This window comes from Polypterus senegalus, chromosome 18, assembly GCF_016835505.1.
Source record: "Polypterus senegalus isolate Bchr_013 chromosome 18, ASM1683550v1, whole genome shotgun sequence".
Lineage (NCBI taxonomy): Eukaryota > Metazoa > Chordata > Cladistia > Polypteriformes > Polypteridae > Polypterus > Polypterus senegalus.
Genome location: NC_053171.1, coordinates 35,639,891 through 35,665,881, shown reverse-complemented (window position 1 = coordinate 35,665,881; position 25,991 = coordinate 35,639,891). Strand labels below are relative to the sequence as shown.

The window sequence follows — 25,991 nt, the reverse complement described above, 5'->3', positions numbered from 1 at the left end:
GCGCGGTCGCCGGGCAATTTCAGAGTTCAAGCATGCGCATGGTACGTCAAGACGCTCTCCAGGTTTAGTGAATAGATGCGTTTTACTAATGGATATTTCCATGAATCCATGTTAACTTATATAGTACCGTTTTGGCCGCCTTTCGACTTTTATACTAGTTTACTAGAATATGACTTCTATCGATAGCACTAGGAGGACCAGATTTTCAAAGTCTCAAACCTGGTTATTTGTTTTTGTTCCAAAACAACTCAAATTCACCTTAAAACGGGAAGCGATGCATAAAAACTGGCCTGCCTAGGAAAATGAGACGTCTGGTTGCCTTATGTGTTTCACGCCTTAAGCCGTTCCTCTTACTGTTTAAGGGTGTTGATGTATTGCCATCATCACACATTCCCACATACTCAAAATCAGAGTGTGATCTGTAGGGGATGTATCAGCATCCCAAACGCATCCAAACCACACAATCACAGGTTCAAACGAAGATATTTCCCTTAAAATACTTTTTACAGGTTTTTATTATCTGGTATATCACAGTCACAATTATTTTTGTTTCTCCTTCCACCTCCTACTAATTCTGTTTCCCACCCCACCCTGGTCCAGATAGCGCAGCTGTTTGTCGATCCAAACCAAGAAGTACTTCTGGTGGAACAAGACTGCCACTTGGAAACACTTTTGGGTCAGGCAGAACCTCTCCATAACAGAGAAGCCTGCCCCCTAGTAGCTCCCCGTAGTGATACCCAAGAACACCAGCGGGGCTGCCCAGAAAAACTACAACTCCTGTGCAGCCCTGCTAGTGTCCAAATGGGTGTCATACCAGAAAGATACTGGCACCCAGTGTACTGAGGGAACACATAGCCCTGAAGACAGTTTCCCCCTGTTCTTCACTAATAATGGCCTCCTAACTGGGAAAGATACCAGTAACCAACACAGCCGTGATACCCGTCCATTCATTTCCTTCCTTTATTAAAGAAGTAGCAAGGCTTCCTAGCCAGGTAAGGATCTATAAATCCTGGCTGGGATGCCAGCCCACCCATGTCTTCCATGATAGTGTGTAGTTTGAGAAACAAATGCTTTACAGGTCCTCGGTTTGCTTCTTCCTTAAAGACACACCAAATTCCAGTGTCGTCTGCAACAGAGAAAGCTATTTAATTTTAGCCGTTTTTCAACCAAGAACAGAACTTTAAGAATGTCAGTACCTTCCAGCCCAGAGAAAGAAAATGTATTTGCTTTATTGAACAGAATAACAGGTTTCAGTGGAGTTGATGCAATTACAAAGTTTTCTCTAATAACCTTTTATCATTCGGACATGACTAAGTAGGGATAAGCAAAGGGAGATGACCATTAGGACACTGACAGAATCGCTGCTGAAATATGTGAATCTTCTTCTTTTGGCTGCTCCCATTAGGGTTTGCCACAGCAGATAATCTTCTTCCATATCTTTCTGTCATCTGCATCTTGTTCTGTTACACCCATCACCTACATGTCCTCTCTCACCACACCTGTAAACCTTCTCTTAGGCCTTCCTCTTTTCCTCTTCCATGGCAGTTCTATCCTTAGCATCCTTCTCCCAATATACTCAGCATCTGTCCTCTGCACATGTCCAAACCAACGCTGAAATATGTGAATAATAAATTATTTATTTTCTTATTATTTATTTTATTTTTTTATGCTGAAATATGTGAATAATAAATTAAAAATCGGTCATTTCAAACATTAATAGTCATTACTAATACTAGTAATGTCTTGGTTGAATTTTAAATCAATTTAATGGTGCTTTGATAAGAAACGTATCAATTTCTATCAAAGACATAAACATTTCTGGGTGATTGAAAACTTTTGAATGCTGGTGTACATCCATGCATCTTACTGCAGAATTTAATGAATCCATTTCACATTTGCCCTTGGAGCACAGCCTATTACTATATAACAACATTTCATTTTAAAAACTACAGTAATTGATCTACTCAGTTGACAAACATTTAAAGAGTGTTGTTAAAAGAAGAGATGATGTAATATTCGTTGTAAACATGACCCTATCCCAACTTGTTTGAAACATCGTGCAGGCATCAGTTTCAAAATGACCACATATCTTTCATAAAACAATACAATTTCTAAGCTTCAAAGTTTGATATGTTGTCTTTGTTCTATTTTCAAATAAACATGGGTTTAAATGATTTGTAAAATATTGCATTTTGTTTTTATTTACATTTTACTCAACAACCCAACTCTTTTGGAAATGAGGTTTCCCATTACAGCCACCACTGCACAGACCACCCTATTAAAATATATATTCTGTACAAAATTATCATTAATTAAACAATACCAATACTATTGAAATACTTGATGTACAGACCAAATGAGTTTATCTGTCCAATCCTAGACTGACTGTGACTTTCTCTTCTGCCATATGGGGTGTTGCTTTGCATACAAATTCAGTCAGAAGTTTTCTTTCTTTGTAATTTTATTGCTTTTTAGACATTCTGGTGTGTGTTCAGAGCATCGTGTGTATGTACATTTGTTTATGTATTTATTTGTTTATTTATGTATGCATGTATGTATTTAAAGAGATTGTGTGTAAAGCTGAATTTCCCACTGGGGACAAATAAAGTCTATCTATCTATCTATCTATCTATCTATCTATCTATCTATCTATCTATCTATCTATCTATCTATCTTTCTTTCTTTCTGTCTTTCTTTCTTTACTTAATAATCATGCTTATTTCGAAAACATGCTGCTTCAGATTGTTGTCTTAAATAAAAATATATGCTACTGAAACAATAAAAGATGCTAAACAAGAAAATGACTTAAAAGTAAACACTAATTTTAACTATATTGAAACTATTTGAGCATATGTATAATTCACTGAATCAAAATAAACTTTCATTTAGCATTTTTGAAATATTACAATATGCCAGTTCTTATATATTGGTATTGGCATTTGTTGACTAAGTATATGTATGAATGAGTTCAATTGGTTTAACTCTAAAAGGTGAACAAATATAAACTAATGCCAGTTCAGTATTGTCCTGTAATTAATGCTTGTGTCATTCTGATTAAATCCACTGTAAAATATCTGAGAATACCGGTTACCAAAAACATTGATTCAAGTGAAAGTTTAAATATTTGCAGTACAACTGATGAAGGTTAATATAAGCTAATACATACAGTATTTTGTAGAAGGATATGTCGATATTAGATCTAGTTTATTTATCAAAAATGGAAAGGCTTTCAAGATGTATCTATCCAGCTTACACATTAGCTATTTCACAAACAACTATAAAAAAATCAAGTAAATTTTGACTTTACTTGGAGTACTTGCAAAAAAAATGTATTATATGAGAAAAGCCAAACTAATCAAAAGTTTTAAAGATAGTGGTGTGCAAGCAATAGACTTTCCATCCATCCATTATCCAACCCACTATATCCTAACACAGGGTCACAGGGGTCTGCTGGAACCAATCCCAGCCAACACAGGGTGCAAGGCAGGAACAATTCCCGGACAGGGTGTCAGCCCACTGCAGAGCAATAGACTTTGTATGCTCAAAAGGTACTATTAAGATCAAGTGGTTGAAATCCCTTTTAACTATATAGTAATAATTTTGACATCATATTACTAGAGAAATAATTGTCAAAAATTGGAAATATTCCGTTTTCTCATCTTGTGTCTTTAATATTCACGAAATCCCTTTTAAATGGTCTTCTTTTCACTACCAAGTGTTATTATACTAGAAACTGATGTTTGTCCACAAATGATAATCCATTTTGGAATAACAGGTACATTTTGATTAAAAAAACAAATTGCTACACAACAAAATCTGAATAGAACAGAGAATTCAGTCTATAATGACTCTATACTCTTTCCGTACTGACTCCTACTCTCTTTTTCTGTTTCTTTTTCCGGTTTCTTTGTGGTGGTGGCCTGCGCCACCTCCACCTACTCAAAGCTTCATGATGCTCCAACAATGATGGATGGATTAAAAGGCAGAAGTCTACATGACCATCATCATCAAGCCCTTCCGTGAGAACCCTAAATCCAAAGAGGACCGTTTCATTTACGTTAGGTAGAATGCCCAGAGGATACTGGGCGGTCTCATGGTCTGGAATCCCTACAGATTTTATTTTTTTCTCCAGCCGTCTGGAGTTTTTTTTTGTTTTTTCTGCCCCCCCTGGTCATTGGACCTTACTCTTATTCGATATTAATTAATGTTGATTTATTTTGTTTTCTTATTGTGTCTTTTATTTTTCTATTCTTTATTATGTAAAGCACTTTGAGCTACTGTTTGTATGAAAATGCGCTATATAAATAAATGTTGTTGTTGTTGTATTGGATATCAAAGGAAATTCTAGGCTTTTTCAAGACTGTTTAAGCTATGAATTTAACGTTATTCAAAAAGAATATAGTTTGTTTGTTTATTAAAGCTATTCCATGTAGAGGTTAGGTACTGTAGAATGCATTTTTCAAATTCTGTTGTATTAATTCTCCTTCCTTCCAACTTGTTCAAATAAGAATTGCATGTCTTAATATTATCCAGGGAACACTATACATCATTTAAGAACTAAATATTTCACATTTCTTGTTCCTGTAAAATCTAGAAAATAGAAATAGAAATTCATTTAAAATGTTTAATCAATATATACTTCTGAGGAAGACAGCAATTTGGTTATGCTTGCAATAACTGAATTTTGCAGGGATAATGAAACAACTCATCATTTTTTTTCATTTGTACTTATTCCAACAAGTTCTGGTATCCATCCATCCATCCATTTTCCAACCCGCTGAATTCGAACACAGAGTCACGGGGGTCTGCTGGAGCCAATGCCAGCCAACACAGGGCACAAGGCAGGAACCAATCCCGGGCAGGGTGCCAACCCACCGCAGGACACACACAAACGCACCAAGCACACACTAGGGCCAATTTACGCCAATGCACCTAACCTGCATGTGTTTGGACTGTGGGAGGAAACCCATGCAGACACGGGGAGAACATGCAAACTCCACGCGGGGAGGACCCGGGAAGTGAACCCAGGTCTCCATCTGCATAAATATATCAAAGATGTATTACCTTGACAGTTTCTCTAGACATTATATTGCTTTCGGTTTTATGTTAAAAACAAACAAGGTGACCTTTTAGTTAATGCTCTTATTGTTTTAAGTAAATAAATATTCATTAATATAAGCATCTTAACTTTATTCATTATCTATCAGTTTTTATAAGACAGTTTTTATTTTTCTTTCTTAAAGTATGTGAAGGAAAGAACTGCTGAATGATGGGCACATTTAACCTAAGGAGTACATTTTAGTGAATATGTAATTCCTCTACCCTATAATGTATTGTATTTTTATTAGCCTACTTTAACTTCTTTGATATTTATATTCATCTATCCTTATTCTTACGTTTAATGTTAAGTTACGCCTGGTTCATTATTATTTTAATTAAGACAGTTAATGATTTCAAAAGATGTGCTTAATTAGTTGCATATTATGTCTATAAAGAAATAATTCAAAACACGTATAAAGAAGTACAGTTTTAGTAACAAAGACATTCGCGGAAGTGCTGTGTGTCACGTGAGGCGACGACCTTTCCCGGATGTAGGAAGTTGTTTTTGGTTTTTTTGTAACTTTTAAGCCTGGCATCCGTATAGTGCTGAATATCTGGAGAGATGCCCTGGTAATTCGTTGGTACTGATGCCCACCCTAAGCACGTGTGCATCCGAAAGCAGACTAGAAAGAGGAAGCTTCTAGGGAAGGCGTTAATCGAAATGACTTACTTTGGTGCTACGTAAAAAGAATTCGCCATTGAACTGGAACTTCTGGTTAATTTCTGCATCATATCAGAAGATTGTCTCGTTAATTGGCAAAATTGATGATGTGAATATTTTTATTTATTATATATGTCGTCGCCGGTTTTTATTTACGATTAACACGCTTTTGTTCTTGCAAAGTAATTTATTTAGATGAGTACATCTCTTAGTGTTTAGCATGGAGACAATCATTCATTGCCGAAATTTCTCCAGCATGACAAATGGAACTTTTGTTTATTTACATTTGAAGATCTGTGAATACATAAATCGGTTTATTTTTCCAATTGATTTGTTTTTTCCAACTTTAACAAGGAATTTAAAAGTTGTCATAAAAGAGCCCTACTCTATTTTTTTTGGAGCAAAAGCACCGACTTGAAACTTGTGACGAGACCCAGGTTAATGACAGCCTCGTTAAGCAGTTTGTTTTGCAGTCTCACACCTTCGTTTGGAAGGTTATATATTTTATAAATTGATGGCAAAGAACCTTTGCTACCTTTTTTTAGCAGGTGATCTTTGGTGGTGTGTGAAGTCTTACACTTTCCGCTATTAAAGCTTTCATGTTATTTAGAGTGGCCGTACACAATGTCCTCTCCGGATCTCTGTATTATACAGACTGCCCAGAAGACCATGAAATCAAGTCGTTTCTCCGTTTTCGATTGAGTATATGATTCCTAGGTTGTTGAGCTCAAATGTAAGTAAACGTCGTGTGCACACCTGTGGCACATCAGCGGAAGAAACAAACCCACCCAGGCCATGCAGACCTCATGTGACCATGTGATATCCAATATGAAAAAATATAGTGCCTATGTAACTTGGAGTTGATGGATCCAGCACCCTGGTCTTGAACCCCACAAAGTCATACATTTTAGATTATTCAGTGATTGCTAACTGGTCATTTGTTTGTATGAGCAGGACATGCAATGATGTGCCCAATGCTGCTTGGACAGGCTCCAGCTCCTACAACCCTGAGTAGGATTAAGCAAGTTTAAGAACATGTTATGTTACAAAGTATCATTAAATCCTTTTTGTATAATGAGAAATATATTGCTTTAATCAGCAGTTTAAAAAAAAAAAAAGTAAGAAAAGAATTCCCTATTGTATTTAACAATTTTATTTGTCGGCCCTATCTTAGCTGCTAGCTTTTGTTACTGCATGTAAGCGGAGGAGCACATTGGGCTTTGGTAACCTTAAATTTCCCTTTTGCCTTAAAGACCTCATCAACTACTTGGCTGATTGAAGCTATGTCTTAGGATATGTGTCTTTTCAAGCAGATGTGGTGGTTTTTGTGTCTCAGTCCAGTCCACCACCTTCACATATCTTTCAATGTACTTCATTCGTATAACCACGTCAAGTCTTAGGAGAAGGAAAATGTAGCCTCTCTGGAGTAAAGAAACCTATGAGAAAATACAGCCCAGCAGAGACTGAAGACACAACAGCAGCTAAGAAAGAGGAGGAGGATGACAATGACAATGATCTGTTTGAGTCTAATAAGGAAGAGGAGTGTGAAGAGGCAAAGAAAATAAAAGCAGAACACCAGACACAGTTTGAAGCAAAGATATCAAAGAAGCCAACACTCCTCACCAAATCCTCCATCTTCTTTGAAATGAAGCCATAGGATGCTGAAATTGGCATGGCAAAGCTGGAAGAACACATTTCAAGTATTAACCTGGGCTGCCTTTTGTGGGGCTCCTTCATACTGATCCCAGTAGGCTACAGAATCAAGGAGCCTCCGAATCCAGTGTGTTGTTTAAGATGACAAAGTGCTAGAAGAGCTCATCACAGGCTTTGAGAACTATATCCGGTCGACAGATGTGGCAGCTTTTAACAAAAGTTATCCAGGTTTTTTTTAAAAAAAAAAACAACAACAATAAAGCTCTTTAACAACAAAAAAAGTTACCAAGTAGTGTAGTAGACATTCAAAATTTGACTTGATGTTTTAGAGGATTGAATTGGTGAGCTTTGTTGGGCTGAATGGCATGTTCTTTTCGAAAGTTTTCTAATGTTCTAACATAAAATATCTTAACCAAAAATTTGCTGAGCCACAGGGTCTACAGCCAACCATGGTTGCATTAATTATAAGGCCTGCTTGTATGTACACATACACAAAGTCAATATGGAATTGCCACAGTGTTTCTGGGGAGGAAAACCCATGCAAGCATAAGGAGAACGTGCAATCTCCACATTGGCAATAACTGGGTGAGGACTTAGACCATAGGCAGTGGATATGTTGGGCCCCATACTCATTTTGGTTCCATAAATATTTTACAATAGGGTTTTATTTATTTTTATATTTTTCAGATTACATTTCTTTGACTACGTTGTATTGTACTACTGATAAAGTCTGATCCATGTTTGCTGGGGTCCAGTTCTTCTTGCATAACAGAAGATGAGTATAAGATCTCTTTGGGTGATTAGTCAAGAAAATGGAGGATCTGGGGTGGTACTGTTTTCAAGGTAAATACATTTAAATTTCATTTTAACTAATAAAAGTAGGTGTCATGTATCTTAATCCAACCTAAGCTACTCTAACGCTTTTCACCACTAATTCTAGATACTGGAAGGCAGAATGTTTCAGATAGGCAGTAAGAAAAATCTAGAACAAATCCATTCAAGAAGAAAACTCTTAGTTACATCCTTTGATAAAAGACATCTATTGAGAGCAAGAAGTCCCCACAGTTTTTGCCTCAGCATTCATTTTTTCTAGTGGTATAATAATCATAATTCAAAATTTAGCATAAAATGATTTGAAGTACGCTGTCAGTTTTCTGTCTTTTGGATTTCTCTCTATTATAATAAAAAAAATTCTGGGATGAGATGTGACTTTTTCAGAGAGAGATACTTTCATGTCCTGCGGTACGAGACCTTGTGTCAAGAGATTTAACCAGCCCGGGGCTGGAAATTAAAGACAAAGAGTAGATGACAAAGTAGAACGTTGTAAAGAATTCAAAAACGTTGGCGCGATACACATGCAGAGCAGGTCAGAGATAATGAAAATACTAAAATTCGAAAGTCTCAAAAAAATTATAATAAACATCACATTAGCGCTAACAAACAGAAATTATTACTCTGTGAAATAACGGAACAGCGAAAAGAGATTGAATATATTGTCCGGCTTTAAACTTTATGTTGGAGACTTGTAGATTGTCTAATTCATGTTGGCATCAGGGAAAAGTAGTGTTCGCAATGAAGAGGCATATCAACGAGAATTAAAAGATTTGTTGTTTGATGAAAGTGAAATCCACATACACACGTGAGCGAAGTGGCTGGCGCGTAGCACAGGTCGTGGAGGGAGGGGTTGGTGAACAAAGTGAGCAGGGGGTGAACCCCGCTAGTAATTCAATCCATTGGCCATTAGATAATTTTTTTTAGCATCAGTGTCCAACATGACTTCTGTCATTGTGGAGCTTGCAGGTGCTCCTGCATCAACATCTTGATTCTTTTTTTTTGTGGTGCACTTTTCTCCACCATACTAGTATCCTGCACATCACTGCTTTGTGGCAGTACTCCTGGGAAAATCCCCTGCTCTCTAAAACCATATTATTAGGAAAGTGAAGCTTGAAGAAGGATGAGGTGAAATAATGTACTTCATATACATATTAAAAATGGATAGAAACACGAAGGCAAAAAGTGTTGTACAGCCAGGCCATAAATAAAAACCTAATAATAATGATGCATTTTTTTATTATACCTTTCCCAAGTTCAAAGCACAAAACAATGAAAAAGTACTTAGGAAAATAGAGAGAAAATTATGGTATAAGATAAACATATAAACTAAAACTATATATAACAGCATCTGAGAGGTGATGGGTACCTTAGAAGCACATAAGCCTGAAAATGCTGTCAGGTCCTTTTAATGTTTTTAGGCTAAATTTGATGTTAGGCAAAATCTTAATTTTCTATTGTTCCTTAAAGCTCACTAGTGCCTTTGAATTCTCTGGCCTAGGAAAAGCTTATAAGCAGGTACAGTATTTCTATGTCTTTGTTATATGCCATTGTGATATTAGATTTCTAAAATTAAAGAATGAGTAAAAAAATATATGATATGCTTCTGCATTATTTTATTAATTAATGCTATACTGTTTAGCTATTATTATTGTAAAGGATTTTAAGCCACTCTCATCTATGAAAATATGCTATATAAACAAATGTTGTGCAAGCAAAGTGTAATTATAAAAAACTAGGCAAAGTGAAATAATTCTTAAAATATTTTGATTAGGAGAGCACAGTGATAGCATTGCTGTCTCGCAGTAATGAGACCAGGGTTGATGTCCCTGGGTCCCTGCTGTGTAAAGTATGCATGTTCTCCCTGTGTCCAAAATCATGCAGCTTAGGTGGACTGGCGGTTCTAAATTGGCCCTAGTGTATGTGTGTCTGTGTTTAACCTCTGTTGGATTCATGCCCTTTCCAGAAATCATTTCTGTCTTGTGCCCTTTGTTTGCCTGGATAGGCTCCAACTGCCCCATGACTGTGCTCAGGATAAAGCAGCTTTAAAACATGGATGTATCTTTTGACTGTAATGGGTAATGGTACTTCAGTCAGTTCACCTTCCAATGCTCCACTCTAAAAACAGCAGAAACAATTGTTCTATGCCCATGTAACCTGGAAGTCACTTTGGAGAAATTATAACTGCTGAAAAATGTATTTTTAGAAAGTGCAATTATTAATAATTCTCATATTTGAAAGAATTACTGTGCTTCTTCCCCAGGCGGTACCCAACTGTGGAAATCAGGGCCAGAAGAATTGGGAAAGAACATTATGTGTCCATTCCTGAGGATACTGCCTTTGTCCGGTCCCTGCTTACTGAGCTTGGCCTCACAGACCCTGAAAAACCTTTTGTGGAAGCAAGAGATGGTTGTGACCGAATGCATAAAACATCTGCTTTGGAGTTAAAGCTGGATCAGTTGAGAGGCGATGTACTGTGGCCTGTGTTGGCCATACAACATGGGAAACTAATTCTGGCATGTCTGCCACTGGTAGAGGCACCTCTTAAACCACGCCCTTCACTTCCTAGTCTACCTTCAATATCTCAAGGATTTTCTTTACTTGCAGGGCTCCAGGCATTCCTAACTGGGGTCAAGGCAGAAGGAGACTTAACATCCAGATTAGGCCTTTTGTCTAATCTTTTATTGCATGCCTGTCCTTTAGGCAGTCCTTTAGAAACCAATCTAAGTCAGACTGTAGTTCCTCCTGCTTCCCTTCCTGGAACACAGAAACAGCCTGCTTGGAAACCAGGCATACACAAAGGAAGAGCGCAGGTTGCTGTGGCTATCAGTGAGCAAGTTCGATCAATGCAATATGGGAACCCTTCCAAGCCAGACACATGGGACGTATTTGGCACTGTGTCATGCAAGGTCAGGATTGATGGAGTTCTTGAAGGCAAGCTACTAATTAATGTAGTCAGCTATCTTAAAATCGAGAAAGTGTTAGTGCAGTACCTTTTATAGTTAAATTGGTGCATTAGAGTAAATCACTTATTAGTTTTAAACCATAGCGGTGCTGGTTCTGTTCCTTCCTTTGCTTCACTCAGTGACCCTGAATAAGTCATTTCATCTGCCCCTGCACCAACTGTAAAATAACTATAGACAACTAACATGTATCATAATCTTGGATAAGAGGTATCAATCAAGTATTCAATAGTAATTGTAATAAATTAGATTTTTATTTCCTGTGTCTTAGTACTGAAGGGACATGAAGTTGAACTGAGACCATTTGTTGTAATCGTACAATTTATGGCTGTCGGAACTTTAATGATTTGAATTAAAATAGTGATAGTTTTTTTTTTTTTTTTTAAACATTCTACAGTGTGACCTGGAGGGTGTGTTGCCCAATGTCACTGTTACTTTGAGTCTGCCTCCTAATGGTTCACCTCTTCAGGATATTGTGGTTCATCACTGTGTCACTTCCCTGGATTCCAGTGTTTTGACCGCAAGTAGTGTGGATGAGAGTGACAGCTCTGCCTTCTCTGGACCCTACAAGTTTCCCTTCTCTCCACCCTTGGAGCCCTTTCGCCTGTGCTGTTACACTTCACAGGTATACAAATGTTGCAAAAAAGTCCAAATTTATTCAGAGTTATGCAAAAACTGCAGATTTTTATTCCAGTACACTTTATGTGTAATCACACACTTCTAGCAATTTTGTATTAAAGCCCTTCCGAGGCCACCCTAAATAATATGTTAGAAATTATTATTATTATAAGTTTTTGAATTAAAAGGTTTCCTGAAGGAATTTCCTCTTTATGATGCCTTTTTTACAGCCTGAGCTAATTGCTTATTTAACTTACTTAGATGTGAGTTTTTGAATTATTCACTGTGTGTCCAGTAATACCTTATCGGCAGTAGAATGTTTTTAATATGCATTGTATTAAGTGAGTGACACTTTGGAAAGTGTAGGACCTAGGAGTCTACCGTTCTTTTTTGGGTTAAAATATTTTGTAGGGGTTTCAAACAATAATTCATGCGCATACTGTTTGGTGAATCAGCCACTCTAAATTGATTTTATGTGAATGAGGATATTTTTAGAGTTTTATATAATGGACAGTTTTCTTGTTCACACAGCTCCAGGCTCCTGGGATTGAATCCCATTCCAGTCACTTTCTGAATGGAATTTATCTATTTTTCCTGTTTGCATTTGTTTTCTGTATTCTCTTCATACACCTTAAAACTGTAAATATCTGTAAATATTCCCAGTCTGGACATAAATGTTTAAATGTGCCCTACAATGAAATATTGTCATGTTGAAGTGTAGTTACTATCTTCCATGCATTAGGGTTGAGCCTTCCTAATCCAGTAGTAGTAAAAAGCATCTTGGATGAAGGAATGCTGCTTCTATCCTGATCTGTTGTATCCTCCTTCTAGGTACCTGTGCCACCAATTCTGGGCTCCTACCAACTAATCGAGGAACTTGGCCGATTAAAAGTTACAGTGAATCTGAAACTCCATGAGAGTGTGAAAAACGGATTTGAATATTGCGAAGTCCAGCTCCCCTTCTTCAACAGGTAGAGTAATTCTGAGGTACATAGGTCAGTTTATTAGGGAGTGCGTTGGCAGTAATAGAGAGAAGATGATTAGAGGTTTATGTCTTTGACGTGACCATAGCTCCCTGTGAGTGTGTGCTGAGTATTATAAATGCTGCACTTTTTTGAGTTAAATGTTACTGCCCTATAACTTGTAGTTTCTTAGTGGTACAAGTTAATTTACCCCATTTTTCTTTATAAACGTTTGTGAAAGTGTTCTGCTGTGGAATAGCTTGTTTCTAGGGTTGAATGAATGTGTGAGCTGCACTTCCCCTTTCAAGACACACAGGTTAGCTGGATTGGTGATACTAAATTGGCCTTGGCGTGTGTATGTGTGTATTTGCCCTGCCATGGATTGTCACCTTGTCCAGCATGTGTTCCTACCTTGCACCCTTTGCTGGCTGGGATAGACTCCAGCACCTCCCGCAACTTTATTCAGCACTAGGCAGGAAACCAGCACTAAGTGGGTTAGAAAATGATTAACTAACTGACAATTTACTAGAGAAATGTTTGAAAATACAATGTAATTAGATGTATTTGCAACACTGTTTATTTTTGTACAAAGTAAGCTTTCTCCGACAAGAAATGAAAACATTTATCCCCTTCTAATAAAAATCTGAATCCTGCATTTGTTTCCCCTTCTTCAATAACCATGTCATCACTACCAAAACCTTTCCAACACATGAAATCTCTGTGTTCTGCAAAGAGGTGGAAATTTGAGGGAGTAGCATCTGGGCTGTAGTACAGATGGAGAAAAATTATTGATCAAAGCCTTGTAATTTCTTTCTATGTATTCCTTTCTTTATCTGGTAATGAATTCTCAAATTATAAGAGAATTTCAGCAATATTTGTGACAGGTTGAACACTCTCTTAAAGGTTCTGGAAAGTGGCAAATCTGAATGCAGAGAGTTAAAAGTTTGACCATATAAATGTCTTCTATAATTACTTTTTCTCTATGCCAAAAAACAGTGGACTTGACTTACCCTAATAAAGACGTAGCCCACCATGAACACACTTTGACATAAGTAATGCTGTTTGCTCTTCCCTTCGATACTGAGATCTCATCTGCATGAATTCTGGTTGTAATCTCTCAGAACTCTGAAATTAGTTCATCAGCATGTGAAAGCCATGCCTAACTGACTGCTCTTGTAAGCCAACCAGAATGAGACACTCGATGAGCTCCAAGTCCCCTTTCTCAGAGCTCACAGTTGGGGAAACCCAATGACTGACATCACTTTTATCAAAATCATTATCGCCTTCAATATTTCTTAATCATCTGTGAATGCTTGTAACAGATTCCTTATTGAAGAATGACAGTAACAGCCTACTGTTACTTGACACCATTTTAAAGGCCATATGCATATGCACTAGGGATCTGATTGTTCTGTGATGCACCAGTAGCAATCATTATATTTTAAATTAACCAGAGAATAGGTTGCATTTCCTGCTTTGAATGGTACAGAAAATATTGGCTGTTTTGAGATTTTTATGTTTCTATAGGGGTCAGTTGGCCAGTGTTGACCTCAGAGTGACAACCGGACAACTCGAAGTTACCAGAGAGAGGGATTGGTGGTTTGGATGCTTGGTAAGTGTTTCCTTTTTAATTTACATGGTATTTTCATTTAAGACATTCTTGTCCAATGCACAGTTTTACTAGAATTCATTGGTGCATTGACTTTACTGGTATAGCTTGCAAAGTAGATGATGAAAGAAAATACACATTCTCTAATCAGTTTTCAACCTAGATGGGATTCCAACTTAGTAGTTAGGAGCGGTTCATTAATTTTCAACTCTCTGTCTGGCTGTTAAAAGAGGAATGATTTTATTCTTCTATTAAAAAGGTTCAGTTGCAGTGCATACCATCACCAAAGTCACAGTAGTCTGCATTACATCTGTAAGTGCCTGGCATGCCCAATATATCTTCCAAACTTCAACTGTCCATATCATTCTGAAGTGTGGTTAAAATGCCAGTAATGGTGTTATGTTGCAAGGAATACATTGTTTTATCTTTTATGTTGTTAATTGCTTTGGTGACATAATTGATTTATGAAAATAATGTTACCTTGATATTCACAGGACAAAAGTTCCCAAAATCCTTGGAAGTGTCTCTAACAGGTAGCGTAAGTTTCAATGGAGTCAACGTAAGTGGGCCTCAAATAGGACCAATGAATTTCCTGTGTGTTGGCCTTACTTCGTATATCAAGGCAAGTATCCTTAATGTATTTTGTGAAATTAATTTCTTAAATGATTCTTCTGGCAAGATTTTCAAAAAGATAAACAAAATGACATGTATTCTTTGTTTGGATGCTACAGTCTGCTTATGATTGTGGTTTCCTATGTCTGGTAATTCAGGGTTTTCATCAGATCTTTCTTATGGTTTTTAGCTACATTTTCGTGTTCCTGACATCACTCTATCTGGCTGTTCAGTGGATCAGCACTCTGTGCAGGTTTATTCCTCTGCCAAACCCAAAATTGTTACATGTAAGTATGATAAATCCATGAGTCTTCTAATTGTGCTGTACTTACTAGCGGTCAGAATTATTCAGGCTTTTCTCAGTTTACAAAAGACCATGAGAACTGCATGCAATCTGCAATTCTGCTATGCCATCTCTTCAGTACATCCCGTGAAATATTTAAGAGCAACATTATGTCTGAAATGTTTTTCAGTAATGTTTTGTTAAAAACAATGGATTATGAAAAAGTAAAGCTTTGGATTTTTTAATGTAATAAATGCATAAATGGAATATTTAAAGGGTTGAGCCCAAATGAAAAGCCGAAGCCTATTTGACCAATAAGGATTGGATTTTGTGACTCTCTTAAAAAAAGCTGGCTACATTATTTGTAAAATATGGCCAAACATGAAGCATTGAATTTATATGTATAATGAACTGTTATAGGCAAGCACCATGATTCAGTGGTAACCCTCCGAGCTCTCAAGTCCTGAGTTACAATTTTGGCTTGGGCACTGTCTGTACAGAGTTTGCTTTTTTCTTCCTAGTCAGAGGTTTCTTTTCCAGTTTGTTCCCCATTTTCCAAAAGAGTGTGTATTTGTTTAATTGACAGCTACAAACTGTTGATGTATTACAACCAGTGTTGATTCCCTGGCTTGTGTTTATTTTCTGTTTTATTTTTCATATTTCTGTTCATTTTGTTTCTTGTTCATTAATTATTTACTGTTCCTTTAGAGTTGTTTGTTTACTGTCTCTGTGTAATGAATTGTTCTGCTGCGTTTCTTGTACTTCGTGGGTGGAGCACCAAGAGGTGGGTCACTGCTAAAGGACTGCCCTCCATCTTTTATCTTCTAAAACTGAGAGTGGATCCTTCAGTGCTTCATTGAAGTTTTATTTAGTGTTTATGTGTTTTTAATGGAATTATTTCCTTCTGTTCCCGGTTTTTGGTCTTTAGGTTGCATATTAAGACTTGTTTGCCTCGGACTGACTTTTTAAGCAGATTGTTTTTTCTTCATTTTTGCAATTTTTATTCTTTTGTGATATTTTACAAAAATCTGTATTTATAAAGATTATTCTGTGGGTTTGTCCACCATAGTCATATGTTTTGATACTTCCTTTCCCTAAAAAGACACGTTTGTGTAATGTGTAGAATGTAGTTACATTAAACAGATTGAAAACCAACTTGAGTGAGTAGGCCAAAGCCTTCCTGGGGAGTAAGGGAGAGAAACTGCCCGAAGTAAGCCTGGTCTGACTTGGCTTATGAAGCCTTTCGGAGGTAATTCGAACTTCATGACAGTTGTCATGTGGTGAATGAGGGGGCCAATCCAAAATTGTTTTCAGCCTTGTATCCAGTGTTGCCAAAATAGCCGCCACCTCCTCCTCACAATCCTGTATTGGGAGAAGCACATTTAGAATGTGAAAGTGACACATATGTATATGTACATAATAAATTGCAGATTATTCGTATTTATTTATTTTCTTTCTCTTTTTTTGTTTAAGCCCGGGAGCTTGTCTCCTCTGATTATTACATTTGGAATTCTATGGCTGATGCTCCTTCATCTTCTGGACCAGTGATGCTGTAGTTCTGCAGTGCAGATGCATTATTTTGCGAATTTAATGAACTGACTTTTATTGGGACAGGCCCTAAGAAATTGTGTCAGCCTTTTCACCTCTGTCACAGATGGTGTCCACCCCTAAAGCCTGGATCCTCATTATCTTATTGTTAAAACAACAAGAAACTACCCATTCTTGAGAAACCCATCTAACAAAGCTTTGTCTTTAACAGAGAGGTACAGTATTTCTGCACTTAATGAAGGTTTGAAAATTTTATTAATTGTGTTGGATCAATATTTATCTGCAATATGGGGACACTCGCCTTATTAATAACAATTGCCACAAAATAAAATTATTGTTTGGCGCATGTTTTAATGGGGGATATTTCTCTTAGTAAAATATGTGACGTCTGCAGATGTCTAGTTGCCCAGGACTTAGAATGATGGGCAACTTTGTCAGTTCTGATGCTTTTTTTTAACAAACTGACGAGTTATTTCAGAATCTACTAGCTGTACTTTTTCCAAACTGATGATGGACTTAGCCTGGCTGGGTCATAAATTGTAACTTTATGTCACCTGGTAGCTGCGTACATTTAAGTTTGAAGAGAACTCGGACTAGGAAGACATTTGCTGTTTCAATCTTAATCCCCCATTTTTAACTTCTTTTGTAAACTCTCAGCAAAATTAAAAGCAAGTGCTCTATTCAGTTGTTATGCAACCTTTGTAGTTGTCAGAGTGATCTGTCAGACTGTGAGCCTCTTGTAGCTGAATCTGCTGGCTAATTAAGAGGGCAGGGTTCCTTTCAGCTCTGGCTTTTAAAGTCAACAATGGGCAATGAATCTCAAAGGGAATTTGGACTCCCGGTTAACTGGCAGGTACCTTTGCCTAGCCTACCTGCCTATCACTCAGCTGGCTGTTAAAGCTGCAGTGCTCAGTCCTTTTTCATAGCATCGCTATGGCTGACAGGGCACTTTCAAAGACCCACTAACTTTCTTTCTTTCTTGTCCTTTGTGAGTCTTTTATATGTCTAATTAGTTTGAGGGATCTGAAGCAATCCACAGTAAGCTGGGAACTGGAAACAGACAATGGCAATGTGGCCTGGCTGCAGTAGAGTTTGGGGTCAGTAGGAGGTCTGCTCCAGTTAGACTTTAGATCAGTCATTGGTGGGTATTTCTGTCCTGTTTCAGTTTGAAATGAAAGTAGGGGTACATACTGTACCCTTTTGTGTTCTTGTGGTGCTGAAGTTTGGGGTCACACGTTACATTCCAATTCATATGGTAGTAGGGGTTTTGATATATTTTTAATTTTTTAAAGTGTAAGGACAACTGAGATTGTGTGCCTCATAAATTCTTTGCTTTGCAGCTAAGCTGTTGTGTCACTGTTTAGTTTGCCTAAACATGTTTTTCAATTTTTCAGGTAAAATTGTGTTTACCATAAATTATTAAGTTATATTGTTATATTGTGGTCCACCAGGGGGCGTACTGCTCCCCAACCGTGACACAGACAGGCTTTGACACCAGTATTCAACGTTTTATTCTTCAGTGAGGAAGCATTTTCTTTTTGCTCCCCACTTCGCAACACAGTACAAAGCACCAAATAACATACAGTCCTTTCTTTTTTTTCTTTCTTTCTTTCTCTCGCTCTCTACTCTGCCTCCATTCCTCTTCACAAGCTCTGTCCTCCACCACCGGACTCTGGCTCCTTGCTGTGAGGCTGGCAAGTCCTTTTATAGTGTCCAACCTGGTAGTGCTTCTGTTCTTTTGCCCACATGGTCTGTAAGCACTTCCTGGTTAGACGGAGACCTCATGCCACATTGCTCTTCCATTTTTACAGCATACCCTGGCAGCATCCACAGTACCCAACAGGGCTGAGATGAAGAACAGCCATAGTGCCCTGTGGGAAATCCAGGGCACTGCTGCAATCCAGAGGAGCTGCCATTTAGCATTCTGGGGGAATCGGTGCCCGAAAGAGGCTGCCGCCTTCTTGGGCGGACCGTCGCTCTTGTGCTGCTGGCCATCTCTTACAATATCAAAGAAAAAGTACACATTATTTACATAATTACTTCCTATTATTCCAAAACTCATTTTGGTGAAACGTCAAAAGAAAAATAAGGAATACAAACATTTTACCTTTCGCCATTTCTATTCCTGCTGACCATATAAGACAGACAAGTCGGAATCAACAGTAAAAAGTTTCAGCCCCAGTTTGCAGACTCACACATGTTCAGAGCTTTTTTGCTTACATTTTCAAGATACACTCTAAGGAGCGTTAAAATGTATCATTATACACATTTATTAACAGAGATACCTGCAGAAGAGAAAAAAAAAGAATTGGCCTTTTGACAAATTAGTTTAAGTAGAATAAAGAAGAAAATAATCTCCCGATTAAGAGACAAACAATTGGCAAGACCGCTCATTTCAGTTCTAAAATAAAAGGGAATTAAATAAGACAAAAAAGATCATAAAGAGCTGGTGCTGTAACATCAAACAATAATGTCTTTCCAGACATGGATCCAAGGCTAGACTGAAGTAAGAATGCGGTGGACGTGGCTATCTAGCAGGAATGCAGGAAGTAGTGGGCCAGGATGACTGGAAACAGGAAGTGACATCATAGGTCCTTAAACTGTCAGTCTTCTGGTCTGTAGATAGAGGAAGAGGAGAGGCATTAAAAGGCAGCACCAACCCATGGGGTGGAATTACTAGCCCTAAAGTTGTCTCCCAAGTGCACATGTGTGACACTGTACTGTATACACAAATCATTGGAACAATAGGACAAAGAAAGGGAGCATCATTTCTGAAAGCAACAGCTGCCTTGCAAGTTCTAGCCTTGGTTAGATCAGCTTCAAGAGGAAACTGCAGAAGAGGTTTATCCAGACAAAGTTTCACCCAACCACAGAATATAAACACAGGGAAGGGTTGGATTATACTTTGGAGTAGTAGGTGCTTTATTTATTTATTTATTCAATAAATATAAAATTAACTTTTATGGCCTGCTAATTTTATGTATTTTAGAACATCAACTTTAAACAAGTCTAAAAGGAGAACCGTTCCAATGTGTAAGTGGATAAAAAGGTGCCGTGAACAAAACATGACTCTCTCCAGATTCAGTACAGTGCAGTGAACTTGCAATATTTTTGTTCTGGGGTGATAATTTCTTATGTTTTCCTCCACCTCTTCAGCCCTAAAAGATTCCAGCCAGCCACTTACTTCAGACAGCCTAGATCCGGCTCTGCATTGGCTGGGTGTTTTGGGTCAGTCTGAGAACTCCTTGGCGTAATTAGCGACCTTTGAACCCCGAGCTAATCCCCCTTGGCTTCCTTTGTTCCGTGTTGTCTTCTCCAAAGCCTCCGGTCTCTCCTTTCTGCTCTTTGTCTTTTTCCTGCTCTGTATACTCTCGCTTTATTTTTCTTTTCTTTCTTCTTCTTCTTTTCTCGTTCCCCAGGAGTCGGCTGCCCTCTCAGTCCCAGACGATGGAGCCGCTCCTTTTCTAAAAGATCAGACCCTGACCGGCTAATCATTATTGACAGTTCCCTATAGCTGCCAAGTAACAAGAGTCATTTGAGGGGGCTGGGAGGGGGTGGCAGAGGCGGAGACGTTATGAGGCCCCAGTGTACATCAAGGAAAATCATCTGCTGTTTGGAAGCCAAACAGTAAATTGGGTTTCATATTCAGTGTGTTGAAGCAGGTAAGAAATGAGGGTTTTCTGTCATGTGACATCAGTACACTTTTAGTTTTGGCCTGTGCTGTCTCTATCGATGAAATCAAAAAATACATGCAAGTATAGAAGTCCAGCTAAACAAATCTGTTCTTAACTTTCTTTTCATGGTGAAAGCTCAGTGTATACACTTTAATCATTTTCGATATCTTGTACCTAGCTACTTGATCATCCCCCAGCCCAGCTGCAAGGAAAGGGCTCAGTACAATTTCTTAAAAACCTGATTTTCTTTTTTTTATATAAATGCGTACATTTCCAATGATATTTTCTTCCCAAGGCTCAAACACACCGCCAGCTATGCCTCTAGCTGTCAGATTTGAAAGTCAAGCCACTTATCACTTGAGGCCAGTTCAGTCATTCATAAATAAATACAACCATTTCATCTGATACCTGATCATGGAGCAATTATCCTACTACAATGCTGTTCTAGGTTTCTTGATTTACCTCCAAGGTTTTCAAAACGGGTTTTCATTCACAAGGATGATTTTTGCTACAAACCTCTATTTTGACCTTTTTGATTCACCTTTTTGCTCATTCTTTGCTGTTGACTTTGTCTTCACATCCTCCATTCACCTCCTAAACAAATTGTTCAAAGCTTGACAAGTGGAGGCCTCTAACCTCATCTCAAGAGGAGATGAGTTAACCTGCAGTTATGTAATAGTGATATACCTAGTCCCCTGTTGGAAAGAAGTGTAAAATCATTGTCATTATCATTTATCAAAGTGATTATTGTTCCCTTTCCAGACTACAATTGCATCTCCATCTTAAATAAAATGGCAAACCCCAATAATGATAATGCATGTAACAGTCTGAATAAAATGTACAAGGGACACATTAAGACCTTTACTAGGAACAACTTATGAACTTTAAGAGTGACATAACATCCTCAAAGCTGCTGGAAATTCATGGAAAAATCAGCTACATCTATGAGTGATGAAAAATTACATACATTGGATGTTTTTGGTGTTAACAATAATTACATTGATATAACGCTTTACATAGATGGAGGGATCCACCACCAATGTGTAACACCCACCTGGATAATGTGATGGCAGCCATTCTTGCTCTTGTATGCTCCCTACACATTAGCTATTAGGTGGTGAAGGGCCAAGTTACCCAATTAGAGACAGGGGATGAATAGGCGGTCAGAATGGGCAATGCCTTTAATTATAAAAAGCCTTTTACTCTACAGAGTATAAACTGGAAGGCTCCTGTTTCTGCACAATGAATATGTGGCACTCTTGTTTGCTAATTCCCCTGTTTCATGTGTGTGAGGAAGGACACACCACTTGCCTGTCTCACAACATATTTTGTATTTGCAGAAGAAGGTTACAGCAAACATTTTTCGTGACATTTCTTGCTGTACTAAATATTTTCAGCTGATACACGATAGTTATGTTCCTTATTAACTGTTGTCACACATGCAAGTCAGAGGGTCACCTTCCAGGCTCATCTGAGGTAAGCAATACCACCTTGGGATGAGACAGGGGACACTGCTGCTAATGGTATTGTTTCTTTCTATTCCCACAACTTTCAGGTGATGCCCAGTGAGGGTAACTGACTCCACCCCTTCTCGTTAGATGATTTTAAATTCGAGGCACTCCCGGAAGATGGTGTGTCATTTGGTCAGAGTTCTATCCCCAACCTCACTGCGCAAAAGAGGCACTGCAGCCTAGTAATTTTAGTTTGCTTTTTTGCACCACAAAGTACTTTTCTTGTTTTTGCAAACAGGGCAACCCAGTTGGCACCCCAACATTTATTTTGCATCTCATGTCATACCTCCCTCGACCACACTGTGCTTTTCTTTTTCTTAATTTAATTAATTTTTTTTTTTTACATACACAGATATTGTACCATAACTTTAAAAACCTGCTTAATACAATTTAGGTTCAAAGAGGTCATAGTGTGTCCTAGCAGCAACAAATACAAGGCAGGAATAACCCAGGACAGTACAGCAGGACCTCTTCACAGACACGCACACTCACTTTAGAGTTGCCTAATCAACTTAACACACATGTTTAGGATGTGGGAAGAAAAGCCACTGAGACAGCAACTGCTTGCAGGATTTGAACTCTGGATGTTGGATTCATGAAGCAGCAACACTAACCACTGTGCTGCCCAAACATCATGTAACTAAATATATATACATGTTCAAGATTAAGTGCATAATGTATTATTTGTTTTATCCTGATTGCTATCTATTTTAAGCATTTACTTGGGAAAAACTAAAATTTATTTTTTATGAATAAAGAGAAGCACAGCTGTGTCAGTGCTGTTGGCTCGGAGTGCCAGCTCTTCAGGTACAAACCCCTGTGTCTGTATGTGCATGAATGTATTCTGTGGTGGGTCTTGGTCCTGCCTTGTGCATAATGCTTTTATCAGCATCCTCTCGATCTGCAATGGAATAAATGGGTGTGGAAAATTGGATGAGTGGGTTTTTATCACATAAAAACATATTAGAAGAGTTTGGGAAATACCAAAAGCATCAGAAGCTCTTCAATTGATTCAATACATGTCAGTCAGTCAGTCATTTTCCAACCTGTTAAATCCTAACCCAGGGTCACGGGGGTCTGCTGGAGCCAATCCCAGCCAACACAGAGCGCAAGGCAGGAACAAATCCCCAGGCAGGGTGCCAGCCCACTGCAGGACACACACACACACGCACCCACACACCAAACACATGCTAGGGACAATTTATGTTCGCCAATTCACCTAACCTGCATGTCTTTGGACTGTGGGAGGAAACCCACATCTGTATTATCAGCACAAAGCATTCAAGCTTACTCTTATAGTTATCTTAATCTCAGGATATTTGTGAAGAGCCAATGGTTCAACTGAAATTGTAGAAATCATTGGTGATGCTAGGCAGTGCTGTCTAGTTCTGCATTCTGGAGTAAAACAGTCAGAATTTATGTTGTTTAAATTAACAGAATCTTCTGGGTTAGAATGCATTACATAGTACAGTTATGTTATATGGATTGATGACGGTGGCACTGACCAAGAAACAGGAGACAAAGATGGACATGGCAGAGTTAAAGATGTTAAGATTTGCATTGAGTTTGACGAGGATGGATAGGATTAGAAATGAGTACATTAGAGCTCAAGTTGGACGGTTAGGAGACAAAATCAGAGAGGCGAGATTGCGCTGGTTTGGACATGTGCAGAGGAGAGATAATGGATATATCAGGAGAAGGATGTTAAAGGCAGAGCTGCCAGGTAGGATGAAAAGAGGAAGGCCTAAGAGAAGGTTTATGGATGTGGTGAGAGTGGACATGCAGGTGGTGGGTGTAACAGAGTAAGAGGACAGGAAGAAATACAATACAATTTATTTTTGTGTAGCCCAAAATCACACAGGAAGTGCCACAATGGGCTTTAACAGGCCCTGCCTCTTGACAGCCCTCCAGCCTTGACTCTCTGAGAAGACAAGGAAAAACTCCCAAAAAAACCTTGTAGGGAAAAATGGAAGAAACCTTGGGAAAGGCAGTTCAAAGAGAGACCCCTTTCCAGGTAGGTTGGGCGTGCAGTGGGTGTCAAAAGAAGGGGGTCAATACAATATGGAAATAGATGATCCACTGTGGCAACCCCTAAAGGGAGCAGCCGAAAGAAGAAGTAGTAGTACATGGGTGTTAAGTCCAAACCTAATTCGAACAATTGATCTTTATTGGTTCTTGTTTTTTTACATGTACTGGAAGCTTAGTTATTACATAAGTTTGTAGTGCCTAGAAAAAGTATTCACCTCCTTGGAAGTTTATGACATTTCATTATAATACAGCATTTAATGACAGTGGATTTAATTATTTATACTGATCAACATAAAAATTATGTTTAATTTCTAAGTGTAAGCAGTTCTCTGAAAAGTTTTTAAAAATAGTTGCAAATATAAAGCACAAAATAACTGATCACATAAGTGTTTTGTAAATGTGCCTTGAGGCTGTGTGTACAGGTTTCTGTCAGCTTTGCACATTTGAACACTGCCGTGATTCCCATTTCTTCTTTCCAAACCTGCTCAAACTCTGTCAGGTGTCAAGTTGATTGTGATTGAAGAGCCTTTTTCAAGTCCAGCCACAAATTCTCAGTTGGTTTGAGATGGACTCTGGCTCAGCCACTCCAGGACAGTCACATGGCTGTTTTGAAGCCATTCTTGTGTGAGCTTCAGCTTTAGGCCTGGGTTTGCTGTCTTTCTAGAAAACAAATCTTCTCCCAAGGCACCTTTTTTTCCGCAGGTTTCCTTCCAGGATTTCATAATATTTTGCTGCATTCATTTTACATTACCAGGGCCTGCTGCAGCAAAGCATGTCCTCAGTATGGGGCTGCCGCCACCAACCTTCATGGGGAGGATGGGGAGTGTTTACTAAGGTGGAGTGTTTTTCTTATGCCAAGCAATGTGTTTAGCCTGATGGCCAAATTTTTTTTTTGTTTTTTTTGTTATCATACCATGGAATCTTCTACAAGCTGAATTCATAGTCTCCCTCCTGCCAAAGTCTAGCCAAGACAGCAGATGAGTTTTTTATTTTTTTATTATTTTTTCTTAACAGTGGTTTTTTTCTTTCCCCCTTTCCCATAATGCTTCAATGGGTGGAGCACTGGGCATAGTAGTTGTCTGAACAATCTCTCCAATCTCACTCACTGTAGCTCGTGACTCCTTTTGAGTTCTTATAGGTCTCCCTCTCTCTGTCTCTCCTTCTTTTTCTCTCTGTCTCTTTCTCTCTCTCTTTGTCTCTCTCTCTCTCCTACCCTTTTCTTCTTGCTCCATCACTCATATTTTGTGATCACCCTGCCTTAGGCAAATGTCCAGCTGTGGTATACTTTTTCCAGTTCTTAATGGCTGATTTAACTGGACTGCAGGGGATATTCAGTGACATGGAAATGTTCTTGTCTCCATCCCCTGACTTGTGCTTTTCAATCACCTTTCATTGGTGTTGTTTGGCATGTTCTTTTTGTCTTTATTCTGTAGGTTAGACCACCATACTGACTCTCCACAAGTTGAACTTTCCAGATAAGGGGCATTTATATTTCAATCAACTGAAAACCCTCTACTACAGATTAAAGATCTCCATTGAACTACTTATGTGACTTCTAAAACCAACTGGCCACACCAATGATGACTTAAGTGTGTCGTAATAAAGAGGGCAAATACAGATGTGATTAATTCTTTTGTGTTTTTTATTTGCAATTAATTTAGATCAATTTGCAGGGGTCTGTTTTCACTTTGAAGTTAAACTTTTTTCCGAGGATCAGTGTCAAAAAACAAAACAAAAAATGACAAAAAAGCAAATTAAATCCTCTTTAATTCAACCTTGTATGACAATACTATGTGAAAACGTCCAAGGGGTGAATTCATTTTATAGGCACTGTATACTGTTTAATATTAGGTTGTTTAATAATAGATGTAACCCCTTTAGCAGGTCCGGTTTTATCTCACTGTACCAGAAGGGTGCATTTTCTCTGCTCATTTTGCT

At 38.2% G+C, this 25,991-nt stretch overlaps 1 protein-coding gene and 1 pseudogene across 1 annotated transcript; both read left to right on the top strand.

Annotated features, from left to right (window-relative positions):
* The first annotated feature begins 32 nt into the window (after positions 1–32).
* On the top strand, positions 33–7,690 carry LOC120519093 (annotated as a pseudogene).
* Positions 5,579–17,536, top strand: ap5m1 (adaptor related protein complex 5 subunit mu 1). Its single transcript, XM_039741256.1, is given in 10 exon segments — positions 5,579–5,870; positions 8,102–8,257; positions 10,509–11,154; positions 11,606–11,833; positions 12,658–12,797; positions 14,316–14,377; positions 14,380–14,400; positions 14,892–15,019; positions 15,200–15,296; positions 16,766–17,536. Coding segments are annotated over 9 exon segments (1,473 nt in total). The 5' UTR covers positions 5,579–5,870; positions 8,102–8,189; the 3' UTR covers positions 16,849–17,536.
* The last annotated feature ends 8,455 nt before the right edge of the window (positions 17,537–25,991 follow it).